The 16625-nt window shown below is 38.6% G+C and overlaps 5 protein-coding genes and 1 non-coding gene across 6 annotated transcripts; 2 read left to right on the top strand and 4 right to left on the bottom strand.

Moving 5' to 3' along the window:
• On the bottom strand, positions 487-2928 carry LOC104717612 (N utilization substance protein B homolog). Its single transcript, XM_010435212.2, has 7 exons — positions 2531-2928; positions 2088-2164; positions 1801-1935; positions 1594-1648; positions 1410-1497; positions 1028-1126; positions 487-936 (listed from the first exon to the last, which is right to left on the bottom strand). The coding sequence occupies exons 1-7, from the start codon at positions 2842-2844 to the stop codon at positions 799-801; spliced, it is 906 nt and encodes a 301-aa protein (XP_010433514.1). The 5' UTR covers positions 2845-2928; the 3' UTR covers positions 487-798.
• On the bottom strand, positions 3021-3094 carry TRNAI-AAU. Its single transcript has one exon. It is a non-coding gene; the product is annotated as a tRNA-Ile (tRNA).
• On the top strand, positions 3650-6135 carry LOC104717610 (probable pyruvate kinase, cytosolic isozyme). The gene is made up of 4 exons (XM_010435210.2): positions 3650-3995; positions 4495-4956; positions 5040-5759; positions 5805-6135. Exons 1-4 carry the CDS (start codon positions 3777-3779, stop codon positions 5892-5894), a joined length of 1491 nt encoding a protein of 496 aa, XP_010433512.1. The 5' UTR covers positions 3650-3776; the 3' UTR covers positions 5895-6135.
• On the bottom strand, positions 6240-8589 carry LOC104717611 (E3 ubiquitin-protein ligase RNF126-like). The gene is made up of 3 exons (XM_010435211.2): positions 8477-8589; positions 7826-8131; positions 6240-7209 (listed from the first exon to the last, which is right to left on the bottom strand). The coding sequence occupies exons 2-3, from the start codon at positions 8085-8087 to the stop codon at positions 6383-6385; spliced, it is 1089 nt and encodes a 362-aa protein (XP_010433513.1). The 5' UTR covers positions 8088-8131; positions 8477-8589; the 3' UTR covers positions 6240-6382.
• On the top strand, positions 8827-10986 carry LOC104717609. The gene is made up of 8 exons (XM_010435209.2): positions 8827-9116; positions 9456-9522; positions 9765-9842; positions 9978-10030; positions 10123-10259; positions 10354-10418; positions 10528-10586; positions 10673-10986. Exons 1-8 carry the CDS (start codon positions 8874-8876, stop codon positions 10760-10762), a joined length of 792 nt encoding a protein of 263 aa, XP_010433511.1. The 5' UTR covers positions 8827-8873; the 3' UTR covers positions 10763-10986.
• On the bottom strand, positions 10988-13695 carry LOC104720106 (gibberellic acid methyltransferase 1-like). The gene is made up of 4 exons (XM_010438071.2): positions 13050-13695; positions 12405-12692; positions 11833-12308; positions 10988-11611 (listed from the first exon to the last, which is right to left on the bottom strand). The coding sequence occupies exons 1-4, from the start codon at positions 13530-13532 to the stop codon at positions 11104-11106; spliced, it is 1755 nt and encodes a 584-aa protein (XP_010436373.2). The 5' UTR covers positions 13533-13695; the 3' UTR covers positions 10988-11103.

The raw sequence follows: 16625 nt of genomic DNA, 5'->3' as shown, positions 1-16625 counted from the left end.
AAACGAAAAAAAAAAAAAAAAAAATCCGAATCTACGACTACGAAAACTATAGATGAGCCATTGCTAATGAGATTTCACCAAAAATCGAATCGAATGATAAACAGATATATGAATACGCCGCGAGTTTGTTTGTTATCATATGAATACAAAGAAGTTTATATATATACGGCCACGAGGAGGTTTGACTACAAGAAGATGCCCTAATCCTCTATGCTTTACGCTGCCGTTTTAGCATCAGCTCTCTCTCATGGGTTCTATCTTTTGGTTTGGGCCTTTCTTTTTTCCTTTTTTTTTTTGTCAAGGGCCCTTTTAGTACGTGAGTAAGACAACAACAAAAAAAAAAAAGTAAAAAACTCTTTCCTCTGTTACTGTAAGTAAAAACATCTCCATTTTGAGGAATCAAAGAAAACTTTACGGAAAAACTGATTATACAGCTTTTTTCTGTTTCTCAAATATGGGACACAAGTGAAAAGGAATACAAAGACATAAACATGAGAACTACTACATAAAATTATAAATCTTTGGGTAAATATATTAATAATACAGACATGAGCATGTTTGTGTTTCTTAGCAATATTCATGTTGAGCTGCAATTGATACAGATTCAGTCTCAGGTATATCAAAACCTTTGAACCAGACGCGGCCTGTGAAGACAGAATCTCTCCTCATAGTGACTCCGTCTATATATATATATATAAAATCATCGGATCAACACTTTGCCTACGAGCTTTTTCCGACGACCAAAATCCTGAGGCTGCCTGCCTGCCTCCTAACGTAGATTGCAGGTTTTCTTTTAACTTAAACTGATACTTCTTGCTTCGATTCTAAAGCTTGAGGTGTTGATGTTGCTGCTCTATCCTTGACATATGTCCTTAGGCATCCGTTGATTATGCGTGGCGCTGATCCATCACAGAACCGTTTTGCAAGATCAACAGCCTTTTCCACATCATTTTTGTAACAAGTGTAAGTTCACAACAAGAGAGAGGTTATCACATTGCAAAACTAACTGTAGAGATCTGTATGGTACCTCATTGATGACTATTGGGTGTCGGGTTTCAAGTACTGCCACTTCAGACATTGCCAAGTGAAGAATTGAAAACTCTAGTATTCTTCCAGCTGGTGCACTCTGCAAATAGGTGCCAAAACATCCATAAGGTTATTATCAGTGGTAAGAGAAAGACAGATATGCATACACAACAAAATAAAGAAGCTGCTTCTAGAGATGCTCAAGCTAATTCAAAAGTCAACTGTTGAGCTCAGGGTGCCAAACAGCTAATAATAATGTGAGCTACACAATAAAGAGACACCGGAAGATAATGATAAGCAACGAAGTTTTCAGTTTGGTGGTTCCTTAGTTTTCAAGGAGCCAGTACTCGACCGTAGTTGAAGTTCAAGTGTTTAGTTTATACCTTCCAGTCTGGGGGCGAGATTTTCTCGATGATAACGACATGAGTATCCCATTTATCAACCACAGCAGCCAAGAGTTTCTTTGCAAACCTTTGGAAAAATAAATAGTAGCAATAGGGTATTCAAGATTTATTTTGGAGTAAAGTAAGCAGCAATTTCTATCCATCGACACATGTTATAGATTACCGTAATACAAGTTTGCTATACACCAGCTTTGGGGGAGCTGAAAGCACTTCTGCTTCTGCAGAAAAGGGAGGATTAAAAAACAGGTATCAGTATGTCGTTTACATGTTAAAACAAGTAAATTTCTATTAGCCAATCCAGACAAGAGTCTCTTTGCCATATAAATAAGTAAAGCAGAACAGAAAAACTTATTTCGAGAATAAGACCAACCGATTGTCGATTCTTTTTCATCATGGCGCACAAGCTCATCTTCCTCTTCTTTTGTTTCTGTCTTAACTGGGGGTCCTCCAAAGCTCATGTGGTTGTATTCCAACAAAGAATTCTTGTCAAACTCGTATCCAGGCTCTGTACAAAGCAAACATTATTCATCACAAGCATCTAAATCAAGAAAAAAAATCAAGCAAGTGATTCCAAAAATCACAGAGATTACAATGTGATTCCTATATCCATTACAAAAAAACAAGATAAAAAACACATGGTTTAGTTGAGATACTTGCCTCTTCTTGCATTTATTCTCTTCTCAAAGAGACGAATAGGGTCTGATCCTTCTAAGCATGCGGCATATAGTATTACTCTGTCAAGATCATCAGCCAACAGGGATCCAAAATAAGAAAATTAGAGAACAGATTCAAACGAACAGCAAATAATCATACACTAGTTCATTCCAGTGGAAACCAAAGTGTATGTAGCCTGGAGTTATCCCATCTAAACTAAAATTGATTTCAGGTTTTAGGGTTTTGGATAAGACCTTAAACCCAATACTCATGGAACTCTAATTTGAGCTTCATTCTAGTCCCACTAAGTCACAAAGATATAACCAAAATCGTTCCAATTTCAGTAAAGACGAATTTTTAATTCCCAGCTAAATTTCCATTTTCATTCAAATCAACTAAGCGAATACGATTTAAGAAACGAGCAAAGAGAGAAAAACGAAGCTTACAGAGCGAGCTCGCGAGCGGCTCGAGGACTGCTCAATCGACCGCTCTTATCTATCTTAGGCATCGGAACATCTTTCACTTCCTCCGCGGAAATCGTCGGCGTACGTAGAGCGCTTCTCGTCGGGGATAGAAACAACCGTAGACACGACGAAGACGACCGTTTATTTCCAGTCCGCAGTGAAACCAAGTTCGTCGGCCGGAGCGAATCCACCAATGTAAATCCTATAGAACGGTGAGAATCTGGTGAAACGTTCCTCGAGAAGTAACAGAGACTCGAGGAAGAACGTAAGCAAAGCGGCGATATGGTTCCCTCCATATGTTTGTTTCGAGCTCTTCTTGTCTCTCTCTCTGCTTCGTCGTGTTAGTCAGAAGAAGAAGTAGCAGATAACGATATCCGTAAACTGAAAAGAAAATAAGGAAAAGGAAATAAAAAATATCTCAGGGGAAACAAACGACGACGTTTTATCGTTCTGACCGAATTTAACTATAAAATGGCTTATACAGGGATCGAACCTGTGACCTTCGCGTTATTAGCACGACGCTCTAACCAACTGAGCTAATAGGCCAACTCATTTAGATGTGACCGGAAGTTACATACGATTAAACTAAGTGGACGACGACAGGTTTCTTTCAAGACAAGTATCAATCAAGTGTTACACATTTTAATGTACTTGTTGGATACATGAATTACAACAAACTCGAGTGTTCAGAATTTTCAGATTTTTTGGGGGATTTATGCTATCAAGATTGTGTTACTGTCGACTTCTGATAATCTACAAATCTTAGAAATACACTATCAATAATACCATGATAAAAAAAACGGAAATAAATTGTTGTTCGTAGACTACGAATCGTAGTAAAATCAAATATTCCTTTTGATGATCACTTTAATAATTTTTTTTTTCTACCAAAAGAAAAATTACTTTAATTATTACTTTTGAATATTTTGTGTATTTATTAATTTTTATTCATACGTGTGGTTATTTTAAATCACAACAATATTTGTAACATAAATTCTTCATTTTTTCCCCAAGTGATTTTTCCAGCAACCTGCGTTTAGGTTTTGCCTCTGCACCTCCCACCAACCAGCAAACTTGCATTTCCACATCAAAGGTTACGAAGAGATCTGTCTCTACCTTGACCTCCAAATCAGATCTCTCTGACATAGTATCATCACAGTCCTTGATCGTCTCGGCCGGATCGTCTTTTGTTATTATTTTGTGCATTGAGATCGTTTACGCTACTACGATGGCTATGGAACAGAGGCCGAAGACTAAGATCGTGTGCACACTCGGGCCAGCGTCCAGATCCGTTCCAATGGTTGAGAAGCTTCTTAGGGCGGGGATGAGCGTGGCTCGCTTCAACTTTTCTCATGGATCTTATGAATATCACCAGGAGACCCTCGACAATCTTCGTCAGGCTATGCTTAACACTGGCATGCTCTGTGCTGTCATGCTCGACACCAAGGTCAATCTTATTAAAAACTTTGTGATATATGTGCATTTACATACGGATGTCATTGGCGCTAATGGGCTCTGTTCACGCCTGATTCTGTTTTTTTCTCCATTATTATACAATTGATCCATGTCATATCTGATTTTAACGTTTTTGTATTGCTTCGTTTCTTCGAGTTCTGATTGGTGCATTCCATTGTTAATCTGAGGACACTCGTTTTAATTTGTCTCCTGATATTTGTGGTATGGTACGTTGTGTTACAGACAAAGTGTCTTATAGAAACCAGCAAACAACCGATGTTGGTTGATTAGGAATCTTACCTTTATCATCTTGAAGATGTAGACACTGTCAATAATGTTTTTGCTTGAAATTCTCACTCATTCGTCTGTTACTTGGTTTATGTAGCTTGATGTTAGCTGATACGTACTCTTTTTGATAGATTATATGTTTTGGGGGACCCTTTTGGTTTCTGAATAATGCTATAAGAAAGGATTTTGGATTTGTTTGGCAGGGACCAGAGATTCGAACCGGGTTCTTAAAGGATGGGAAACCTATCCAGTTGAAACAAGGCCAAGAAATCACCATTTCGACAGACTATGACTTGAAAGGTGATGATAAGACGATTTGCATGAGCTACAAAAAGTTAGCTGAAGATGTCAATCCAGGCATGGTGATACTCTGTGCCGATGGTACCATCTCCTTAAAGGTTCTTTCTTGTGACAAAGCAAAGGGCACGGTTCGTTGCCGTTGTGAGAACACATCAATGCTTGGTGAGAGGAAGAACGTTAATCTCCCTGGTGTTGTGGTTGATCTCCCAACTCTAACTGAAAAAGACAAGCAAGACATTCTTGAATGGGGAGTTCCAAATAAAATCGACATGATTGCTCTGTCTTTCGTCAGAAAAGGTTCAGACTTGGTACAGGTTAGGAAGCTACTCGGGAAACATGCCAAAACCATTCTTCTCATGTCAAAGGTATACATATTTAAACGCCACGCAAACTAATATCACATTTTCATAATCAAATTCTTATGATATGTTACTTTTGATATTGTCAGGTTGAAAACCAAGAAGGTGTGGCTAACTTTGATGACATCTTGGTAAACTCAGATGCGTTTATGATCGCTAGAGGTGACCTCGGAATGGAGATCCCAATCGAGAAGATATTCTTAGCTCAGAAAGTGATGATCTACAAGTGCAACTTCATGGGGAAGCCAGTGGTTACAGCGACTCAGATGCTCGAGTCTATGATCAAATCCCCACGACCAACAAGAGCAGAAGCTACTGATGTTGCAAACGCTGTCCTCGATGGCACGGACTGTGTCATGCTGAGCGGTGAAACCGCAGCAGGAGCATATCCAGAGCTTGCTGTCCGTACCATGGCGAAGATATGTGTGGAAGCAGAGAGCACACTGGACTATGGAGACATCTTCAAGAGAATAATGCTTCACGCTGAGGTTCCCATGAGCCCGATCGAGTCACTTGCTTCCTCTGCAGTCAGAACCGCTACTTCCTCTAGAGCCACTCTCATTTTGGTGTTGACCAGAGGAGGCAGCACTGCGAAACTGGTGGCTAAGTACAGACCAGGGATACCCATTTTGTCTGTTGTAGTTCCCGAAATCACGTCCGACTCTTTTGATTGGTCGTGTAGCAACGAGGCACCGGCCAGACACAGCCTCATCTTCCGGGGTTTAGTCCCGGTGCTGTACGCTGGATCANATGGCTCACTTATCTTGACCGTTGGGAGATTCTCCACGGCTTCTTTCCGAGCTGGTAGAGTTCCATGCCTGATAGGATCGTTATCAGCTAGATGTTCAAGCAAGTGGTCTANACTGTGCAAGACAGGAGACTCCGTGGTGGCTCTCCTCCGTACAGGTAACGCTATTGTTATCAAGATCTTGACTGTCAAGTGATCTCATTTGGCGTTACGCGTTTTTCCGGAGTTTCTTAACGTTTTGGATATTATTCATAAAGTTTACTACTCTTGTTTGACATGGAAACTCCAAGTATCTTTTGATTTTTTTATTTACTTTTTTTTGTGTGTGGAGTGTGGTTGACAAGTTGAAACTTCACACATTACATAACGTTGTTGGACCATACTCTGCTTTGTTTGGTACGAGTGCAATTGCATAAGTAAAGTCTATATTTTGAATATATCTTGCCAAAATGTGTAACGTGAATCATTTGGCTCGTGATCACATAGCTTTGGGATTCGTATTTGGAGATAATGCATTGCATGCAGTCCACAACTAAATTCAAAGTCAAGCAAGATGATATCAAACAAATAAAGAGAAGATTCCATTCATCCAAAGTGTTTATTTGTTATATTCAAAAATCTGAGTGAACAAGATTTTATGTACTACAAGCTGAGGAATAGTGATGATGTTTTCCTTTATCAAGATTATGAGTTCTCACCAAGATGAGATGACCCTGAGGCCGATGCGGATGAAGAAGAAGAAGAAGAAGAAGAAGAAGAAGAAGAGAATAATCCGCTGAATGGCCACGGAAAAGAGAACCTTCTCTCGCTCACATTATTATTGCTTGCATCATCTTCCATATTCTCATTACTTATGTTGATCTCTAGAGTTCTTGTTCTCGGTCTTACCGGATCTACCTTTGTCTCATCATCAGGAGGGAGTTCATATCGGCAGACAGGACACGAACTGTGAAGCTCGAGCCACGGTACTATACACCGGATGTGAAACTTGTGCTTACAAGGCATCTCTTTAGCTTCACTTCCTTTGTCAAAATCATCCAAACAAACCGAGCATTGCAATGGCTCACTTATCTTGACCGTTGGGAGATTCTCCACGGCTTCTTTCCGAGCTGGTAGAGTTCCATGCCTGATAGGATCGTTATCAGCTAGATGTTCAAGCAAGTGGTCTAAACTAGGTCCAACAAAGTAATCTCCAATAGCAGAAAGAGAAGTGTTGTTCCGGTTTTGATTCAAACTCGTCGATCCCTGAACAACAGCTGACTGATTAAACGGGTCTCGGTCTGAGCTCTCATACTCGGAAGTAATCCCTTCACGAATCCCCTGAAGCAACTGCAGTATGGTAGCGGAGCTTCTTCGTCTCCTCCTAAGGATAGACTCAAACTCTCTGTCTAAATCAATCTCTCTACCTTGTTGCCTGTGCCTATGACGACGATGATGGACATTGCGGTCATTTCCACCAACAACATCATCAGCAGCAGCACCATTGACCTCATCATCATCATTATCAACACCAAACTCNCTCATCATCAGGAGGGAGTTCATATCGGCAGACAGGACACGAACTGTGAAGCTCGAGCCACGGTACTATACACCGGATGTGAAACTTGTGCTTACAAGGCATCTCTTTAGCTTCACTTCCTTTGTCAAAATCATCCAAACAAACCGAGCATTGCAATGGCTCACTTATCTTGACCGTTGGGAGATTCTCCACGGCTTCTTTCCGAGCTGGTAGAGTTCCATGCCTGATAGGATCGTTATCAGCTAGATGTTCAAGCAAGTGGTCTAAACTAGGTCCAACAAAGTAATCTCCAATAGCAGAAAGAGAAGTGTTGTTCCGGTTTTGATTCAAACTCGTCGATCCCTGAACAACAGCTGACTGATTAAACGGGTCTCGGTCTGAGCTCTCATACTCGGAAGTAATCCCTTCACGAATCCCCTGAAGCAACTGCAGTATGGTAGCGGAGCTTCTTCGTCTCCTCCTAAGGATAGACTCAAACTCTCTGTCTAAATCAATCTCTCTACCTTGTTGCCTGTGCCTATGACGACGATGATGGACATTGCGGTCATTTCCACCAACAACATCATCAGCAGCAGCACCATTGACCTCATCATCATCATTATCAACACCAAACTCTGTCCTCCTAAACCTTCTACGTCTCCGAGGATTGCTCATCATTCCAAGCAAGATTGGACCCCATAGAGACAATGCACGGTCTGTACCAAAATCGATCTCAGGGTCTTGAACCTCCCTTAGACCGCTGCTGCCACCATTAATCTCACCACTCATTTCCTCGACAAACCCGCTTTGGCAAAAGGGACATTTGATCTCAGCATCAATGATTGGATTCACCATTTGTGTACACATATGACACCAATACCTAGCTGCCATTGCCTCTTCCTCCTGCTTTCCTTCCCCACCTAAATCTCTCGTTTCTGAAACAACCAGAAGAAGAACATGATGAAAACCTATAAATTTCCCATCTTTGTTCCATCCGTACTATATTCAGTTTCAGCAGATCCAAATAAATATAACGGCATTCCCAAAAAAACTCATCTTCATTAAGATCAATAGCTCAATATTCAGACAGGGAAACGCAAGAAAACCAAGTTTTCTATGCAAACACGAATAAACTAATTAAATAATTGACGAAATATAAAAACTTTACCAACCAATGAATAATTGGAACTAGAGCTAATCCGTGAAAAAGAAAAATCCCAATTCTCATAGAGTAATCTAAACAAAACAGATACAAAACCAAACCTTGTAAATGTTCTTACTTTTTGGAGATCCAGAGAAAAAGAAATATTTTCTCTTCTTTAACTGAGAGATCTCCACCAAGAGGAAAGAGAGCTCTTTTATTGTTGTCTTTTTTATCTTCTGGGAGGAGGTCTGCAGAAATGGTGGGAGAAAAAAAAAGAAAAAAGAGGAATGATGGAGGAAAGGAACACGAAGACGAAGAAAGAGAAATGCAATGTAGTTGCAGACCCAATCTTAAAAGCCCATTAACTACAAATTGATATATAAAGGGGCCGGGTCGACCTTAACCGATTTAAACCAAGTTCTAATTTAGAATCAAACTGAACCGAATCGAATCGAACCGAACCGGTGAAAGGTGAAGTTGAAAGAAGAAGCTTAGCGTTTGTCTCGGGTGTCAGAAAAGGCAAATCGGAGACGATGAGCGAAACCGAAGCAACCGGCGTTACCGACGATTCGGCTCCAGCGATCGCGACTGAAACTGTTTCTGATGCGACGGAGCATAAAGCGATTGGAGTGGTTGATTCGGTGGGGGAAGCCATGGGAGGAGCAGAGAAATGGGTGGGTGATCTCCAACAGACGGTGAAGGAATCGACGGATTCCGCCATGCGCTCTGCTCGTTCCTTCCGTGAAAACTCGACCTCTCAGTTCCGCTCTATACAGGTTGTTAACTCTCTCTGACTCTCTCTCTCTCTTTTGTTCACCATGACGTTTCTTACGAATCGAGATTCTTAGCAACAAATTTTCAGGATTTCAAACCATGGATTTGGAATTCAATATCTCATAAGCTTTAATTACTTGAAATGAGTTCGATTCAAAACAGGATTTGCTCTGATTAGACGTTTCTATGTATTGGCATGGTGCTAAGTTTTGTTCATATGGTGAAATCTTCTTGTTGAATAATAGCATTAGAACTTATTGGCAGTGATCCCAGTCTACAATTGTGTCTTCGTATCCCGTACAATCCTGTTGTAGTTTTGATTTTGGTTTCTGAAATTGCAGGATTTCATTCCACATGCTTTGACTCAATATAAGACCTATGAGAATGCTTTCTTCAGCAAAGTAACAGGTAACTTGCAGCCAAATTTCGTGAAAAAAAAGTTATACTTGTAGAGACTAATGTAGTGCTTAGGAACGAATATTTTAGATCAAACCATTGAGATATAATCATATAACATATTTGCCTAAAACCTCCATATGTACTTGTAGTGCATCTTATAGTGATCTGAAACTATAATCTTCCTCGCATGATTCACTAGATTTGTCTCGGCTTATTGATTTTATCCTCTGCTGGTTTTGTTTTCTTTGCAGAAGAATTGACGTACGCAAAGGAGCATCCGGCTGCTGCTGTTGGGATTGGTGTCGCTGCTAGTCTTGTTCTGATGCGAGGTATAACCTCTACTCTCTTATCACTTTTACAACTTACAATATTCCTTTGCGTAGGAGCATCCAAATAGTATTACATCTGTTTTACTTAGATGTGTCTTGTTTGAATCTGATTTTCTGTTGTTCTACTGCTTACAGGCCCAAGAAGATTCTTGTTTCGTCAAACACTAGGCCGATTTCAAAGCGAAGAGGTATCTACCATTCAAATTTGTTCGTTGTTATACTTGCCCTGGTTTGTGTCCCTTCTCTTGTTTTTACATCCACTTCAAAATCATCTCATTAGGCACAGTTCTTGAGAGCTGAGAAGCATGTTCAGGAGTTGAACATGTCTGTAGACTTGATGAAAAAGGAGAGCAAGAAATTGCTTGAGAGGGCGACTTTAGCAGAGAAGGATATGAAACGCGGTCTCTCTGAACTCATGTATGCACCAACATCGACGCTACCACTTATCGTACTAAGCTATTGACATCATTTGTGTTAATATGGCTATTGGCTACTACTGTTATATCTATAGGAACTCTGGAAATGATATACATCGTCTGGCTAAGTCCGTCCACAAGGTTGAATGTGAAGCTGCAGGTAATGTTGAACAAGCTTTATTTTTACTCCCTTCTCCCTTCCGATGGTATCTTTGATGATGCCGCTACGTCAGATTTCAATTTTACACAGAGATCTCTGTTCTCTGCAGATTTGATGGACGGACTTCGGCAAATTCCTGGAAGGGATGCTATCAAGCTTAGAGCCGAAGTGAGTCTGACTTTATTCGTCTCTCCCATTGTTTTAGCTTCATTGCAATGAACGTCTCATCAAATTCTCATGTCTTGACTCATTAGGTGGCGTCCATGACTTCGCTCTTGGGACAGAAGAGGATTGCATTGAACAAAAGGATCATGAGTATGTCTGAGCTAGGACTTCCCGTATGAAATATCCAACACAAATCCACAACTTTCTTGGGCCTTCTCAAACAAAGTATGTTAGGTATTTTTCCAGTTGAGTCGCAGTGTACTCTCGGCCATAAACATCTGACTCTATCTGAAACTAAAAATCTGAGCTTGAGACAGAACTTGTATACTGTGCTTTTCACTTGATTCCTAAGATTTCTGTCTCGGAGAGAATTAATTGAGTGAGAAAAAATATTTGTGCTCGAGTTTTGAGAATCTTAATTTTTATTAGTCTTGAAAATTTATAAGAAACATAAAAGTAGTTACTAAATCCATCAGTGATGAAAATTTATAGATATAATAACATGAAGGTTTTCAATAGGCTAGTTTTGAAACGTGACTCTATGGGAAAGGGACTGTGGGCCATCCACCCACGCGACTCGGGATCCAACCGCTCTGATTGGCCTCGTCATGTTAAATCCTTCGGACGAGCAAGAAGCTTCAGTCGTTGGACCGATCCGACCATTAATGTCCAACGTCCGCTCTCTCCTCCTTAGACGCTCCCTTTTGAGCAGAGTCCCTAACTTATCTTTTCCCTTCTTCCCCTTGACCGGAACAGGTATCATCTCCAAGCCCATCAGCTTTGCAACCACCCCTGTCTTGCACCATACCACACTTTCTCCAGCCACCGTCCGAGGCAGGCGTTTTGTCTCCAAGCTCGCTTGGCTTGATCTCTTCGATGTCCGTTGGTCCCCGCAGTGGGATCTCCGTCCTTCCTGTAATGTCATGTCAACACTGGTGCCAAGCTGGCGCCGGAACGATGACCGGTACATCGCATCCTTACCGTCCAACGAGAAACGTGGGTACTGATTCAACGCGTTCCTCGCAGACCTTAACGGGGGCACGCAAATATAACATAACTTGTTGTCATATAACAATAAAACATAATATGGAATAGACAATCAAACATTCTGAAATTATATAACTTCTTGTCATATAACTAATAACTTATTTCGTACTCGAAATCAAAACCGGTAGTTGTTTTTCCCTATCGAATACGGGATATTCGTCTTAATTATTGCCATAATGTAATAGATAAAGCAAGTATGCACCTCAAAATATCGGAACTGTTAACGCATGACATCCGAACGGGCTGATGAGGTAACTTATCATCATCATCATCGTAGTTATCATAAGTACCGTAGTAAGATTCACGGAGTCTAGCTCTTCGAACAAGATCTTCTTCAACCTCTAGCTGAAGTATCATCTCCTCTAGCGTTCTCGGCGACCCTCCACTGAAAGGAGTGTTTTCAGGAGTAACCGAAAGGCCCACATCATTCTTTTGATGTTGGTTTAGCGTAGAGGTCGAGCCATCGCCGCCACAAGAGCTCCCGAAGCCGCTACGTGCACCTCTTCCTCGCATTCTCGAGGCAATAGAGTATTTCTTGAGGAAGAAGAGAGAGAGCTNGTTTTCCATTTTCTCTATCTTAAAACCACCACAACGATCAATCGCAGCAACGATCTCATCCATGCTTCTAAAGTACACCGGGATGTTAAAACCATCTCGTTTCTCCTCTTCAATTAAACCCTTTTACAAGGTCAATAAAGAGACGTTTTGTAAAATCCATACATAAAACATGAAAGGCATCACAAAAGAAACATAATGACGTCATCATGAGATTACCTCGTCTACTAGATCTTGCCAAGCTTGATCCATCAAAGTTGTGAAAGGGTGCTTCAGAATCGAGTTAGAATCACCGATTTGGCTGACTGAGCCAGATGGTCGACCACCCATCAACATGAACAACACTCCTCCTACCACAATCTCCTCTTTGCGACATTTCAAGAATTCGGCTAAGTCCTTATCTGATTGCTCCGCGTATGCCTCCACGACTTCCTTCTCTGCTCCTTCAATCCACACCCTTCCCTTGTTCCATGACTTCGATCCTTTCTCCATCACCTTTTCGGGTATCTAACATCATATCCAATGTACAAGGAAATGTAACGTTTTATGGGTTTTCATTAAAAAATTGAAACATGATAGGGTACATGTACACACCAGAAAAGAATAAATTCAGTTACAGAAATAAAGTTGGTTCGGACTTTAATTATCAATTGTTGTTTTTGAGATATCGTTCATATTAACGTTCACATTAGAAGAAACGACGATCAGGTAGAAATCTACTTTTATATAGTTTCATTAGTCTAGTAATCAATATGAATCTTCAAAATATATACCAACTGTTCATCACCCTTCATATATATATTCACCAAAATTAACATTAGTACTTTAAAGATGTTGAATAAATAGAGGATGATCCATATATACCTGAGAGAGCCATTGTAAGGCGCTCATAGTCACAACGACATGGAGCTCTCCTTTGGGAAACAGCCGCTTATAGAACGACCCCGGAGCGCCAGCCGCGAAGTACTTCCGGCTGGAACCGTTCACTTTCTCATCGAACGACAGAAACAACGTGTTGAAGTCGTTAGAAGGCAAGTCAGAGAAGAAGACCTCAAACTCCGTCTCGGTTTCTCTGTCTTCATCCACGGCCAGCTTCCGCCGTAACACCTCAACCACCGTGTCGATCGTGGAAAAGGTGTTGTCTCCGATTGCGCAACCTAGATCGGCTATCTTCAGGTGAGAGTAGGAGCATCCTTTGGTAAGCTTAATAGAGTGGATAGCTGACACCAGCATTGGTTTGCTCAAGGCTAAAGCTTCGGCTGGACCGTAACAGTTTTTCACGTAGCTGACGACATCATCGCCACCTTGCATGGAGAGCACGTGCTCGAGGCTCCGCGACGACTCCATATTTTGAGTGCAAATGTGTGAACGTTATGCTAATGTAGTTAAATAAAGCAAAGAAGGATCTATTTGGTTTTTTAGAACTTACTGACTCTCAATGAGGATCAAACATCTCTCTCTATATATATTACTCGATCGGTAACATTATTCGCTCAAAGGCTACTTCGTCGTTGTTTTAACGTCAATTTAAGACATAAACATATCTTATATAACTTTAAAATATTGGACTGCGTTAATTTATAAACAATTTCAAAAAGAAAAAATATATTAGATCTTTATTTTTTTAAATTACTAACAAAAATCCTAATGGTCTAAAAGTAACATAGTCGTTGATGTGTCACTAAGAGCATATCCATAGTTAAAAATGATTTCAATATATATTATTTTAATAATTTTAATATAGTATGATTATTTGTTTTAAAGATTAAATCAGAAAAATATAACTATTAACTATTTGAGAAACGGTATTATTTCTCACCTCTCATCTTATTTTTCTCACCTTATCTCTTTTTGTTATTATTTATTTGTTTTTAATGAATATGAAACTATGTGAAATATTAACCGGTGGAGATGGTCTAACTCACTATGCGGTTTTAAACTCATTTATTGTTTAATACAACATGAATTTATATGAGTTTAAAACCCCATTGTGAATAAGTGACTTAAAAAAAACAATATGAAAATATTATTAACTTTTGATTTATAAAGAGTTGTTAAGAGAAGCTTTATGTTAGTAGAGGCTTTTAAATTTCAATGTTTCCCACGAAACTAAAATTAAATATTAATAAAATTGTATGAATTATTATGAAATAATGAAGTTATGTCGCTATCTCTAGAGTCTAAAAGAGATTAGCAGTTGGTTTTGACAAAGGAAAAGATTAGAGAGATTAGCAGTTGCGTTTAATTTTGGTATCTAGAATTATGAGTTGATGGTTACGACTTACGAGAGATTAGTCGATGTCACTTGTCAGTCAGTGTCCACACTATAAGATTTTTTTGTTTTTATTTTTTTGGATAAAGTGATTATTTTTTCTTTTGATAATACATTAAAAAATATGCAACAATATCTTATCTCCAATGTTTGTAATCTTTTTACGGATAATTAGCCTCCTCAGAGAACTTTTGCTATATGGTGCAGAGACATTCTACCATAGAGCGAGTTTAGTATAATGTCACGTCGTCGATTCTTTATTCGGTATATCAACAAAATTTTGGTTCAATTTCTGCCCTCCTGGAAAACAAAGCATAGGTAAAAAAGAAGAAGAATGAAGAAAAAGATAAGCTAAGGCGTTAATGTGTCACTTTCATTTTTCTTAATCGTTTGTTGTAACTTTTGGCAGTTGATTTCGGGAAAACGAAACATAGGTCTGTTATTTAATTATATACCGCCCAAATCCATCTTCATAGGTCATAGCACTATGTACACTTAAACAATTACTCGCTTCTGCAAAGTCAAGACGATGGAGAAAAAAGTTAGCATAAGTCAAAAAGCATGTCGTAAGAGTTTGACGAGATTCCATGATTGTAATATCGAATAATTTATTTGAAAAAATAAGGTTGGACAAATCAACCGTAATATGAACTAAGTTTGTAAGAAGCTTTTACGTTGTAGGAAAGGCTTCAATGACTTAACCACATGATTAACTAAGGATTGATAGCCAATCTAATGTGTTGAATGATATAAGTAAGGGAGCAGAGTAATGATGGCCGTTTGGTGGTCTCCATACTCACCTGACCACTATCCTTCTACAGAAGCCAAGTCCGAGCTGATGATTTTTTTTGTAATACCGCATTCATTTTCTAGTGATACAAAAACTAAAATAAGTATGTGGGTTCCAACTAATTAAATTATTTATACACTATGCTAAGTTTTGTGGGTTCCAACTCAACTAAATTTCTATGTGTAGATTGGTTTATGTAGGAAAAATATTTAGGTTCACCATTATGAGTGAACTTTTTTTCCTCTTCTCTCAACCAATCAGAATCTTCCATCTAATAGTTCATTTAAAAAATAAATTAAAAAGTAAAACAAATTAAACAAACAAATTCTGAATACTTTTAATTAAGGAAAGTTAAATATTGGCTTGGTTTAGATTTTTAAAATTAGAACAAAATTATATGTCGGTTTGGGTTTACAAATGAAGTGGTTTGGGTTTAGATTTTACAATCAAAACGAAATTATATGTCGGTTTGAGTTTACAAATGAGGTGGTTAGGGTTTAGATTTTACAATTAGAACGAAATTATATGTCGGTTTGGGTTCACAAATGAGATGATTATGGTTTAGATTTTACAAGTAGAACGAAAGTATATGTCGGTTTGGGTTCACAAATGAGATGTTAGAGTAGATTTTACAATTAGAACGAAATTATATGTCGGTTTGGGTTCACAAATGAGATGGTTAGGGTTTAGATTTTACAAGTAGAACGAAATTATATGTCGGTTTGGGTTCACAAATGAGATGGTTAGGGTTTAGATTTTACAAGTAGAACGAAATTATATGTCGGTTTGAGATTATTAAAGAACGGTTTAAGTTTTTAATTTTATAATAATGTATACAGATTTTATTTCCTTATTTTATAAGGTGGTGAATGAAGAGGTTCACCCCTAGGGGTGAACCCAAGTTTTGTTCTTTATGTAGTGTATCTATTACTCAAAGTTTTCTTCCCTTTTAATGTGGGATTTCTCATACACTATATACAATTATCTTTTTGATTAAATAAATCTTATTGATATATAGTATTAAAATGAAGTTTTAACTTCTTTTTTTTTGGATCATAAATGAGATCACATATTATGTTGCATTAAGAATACAAATCTGTGATTTCTTTTCAAACATTGATAGGTTATATAATATATAATTATACTAGGTTTAAACCCGCGGTACACTGCAGGACAAATTTTTTTTTTTAAAATATTTTCTTTAATCTGCTTGCTTTTTAAAGTTCTAATTATTAAAGTTTTTATCTAATTAAATTATCGTTTTGTATGGACCACATAACAAGTGTTATGTTATAAGAGAGAATATAGGTTTTTTCTTCTTATGTATTATACTTATAGTTTATATTTTAAAAAGTTTTTTAAATTCAATTTGTTATTG

Source organism: Camelina sativa, chromosome 10, assembly GCF_000633955.1.
Source record: "Camelina sativa cultivar DH55 chromosome 10, Cs, whole genome shotgun sequence".
NCBI lineage: Eukaryota > Viridiplantae > Streptophyta > Magnoliopsida > Brassicales > Brassicaceae > Camelina > Camelina sativa.
This window is presented reverse-complemented; position numbering and strand designations above follow the sequence as displayed.

Coding starts and splice junctions, on each gene's coding strand:
- LOC104717611 (XM_010435211.2), bottom strand. CDS start 8,087: ATGGCAGCTAGGTATTGGTGTCATATGTGTACACAAATGGTGAATCCA.
- LOC104717612 (XM_010435212.2), bottom strand. CDS start 2,844: ATGGAGGGAACCATATCGCCGCTTTGCTTACGTTCTTCCTCGAGTCTC. Junction 2,165..2,530: donor GCCGCTCGCGAGCTCGCTCT/GTAAGCTTCGTT, acceptor TGATCTTGACAG/AGTAATACTATATGCCGCAT. Junction 1,498..1,593: donor TATAGCAAACTTGTATTACG/GTAATCTATAAC, acceptor ATTTTTCCAAAG/GTTTGCAAAGAAACTCTTGG.
- LOC104717609 (XM_010435209.2), top strand. CDS start 8,874: ATGAGCGAAACCGAAGCAACCGGCGTTACCGACGATTCGGCTCCAGCG. Junction 9,117..9,455: donor CTCAGTTCCGCTCTATACAG/GTTGTTAACTCT, acceptor CTGAAATTGCAG/GATTTCATTCCACATGCTTT. Junction 9,843..9,977: donor TAGTCTTGTTCTGATGCGAG/GTATAACCTCTA, acceptor TACTGCTTACAG/GCCCAAGAAGATTCTTGTTT.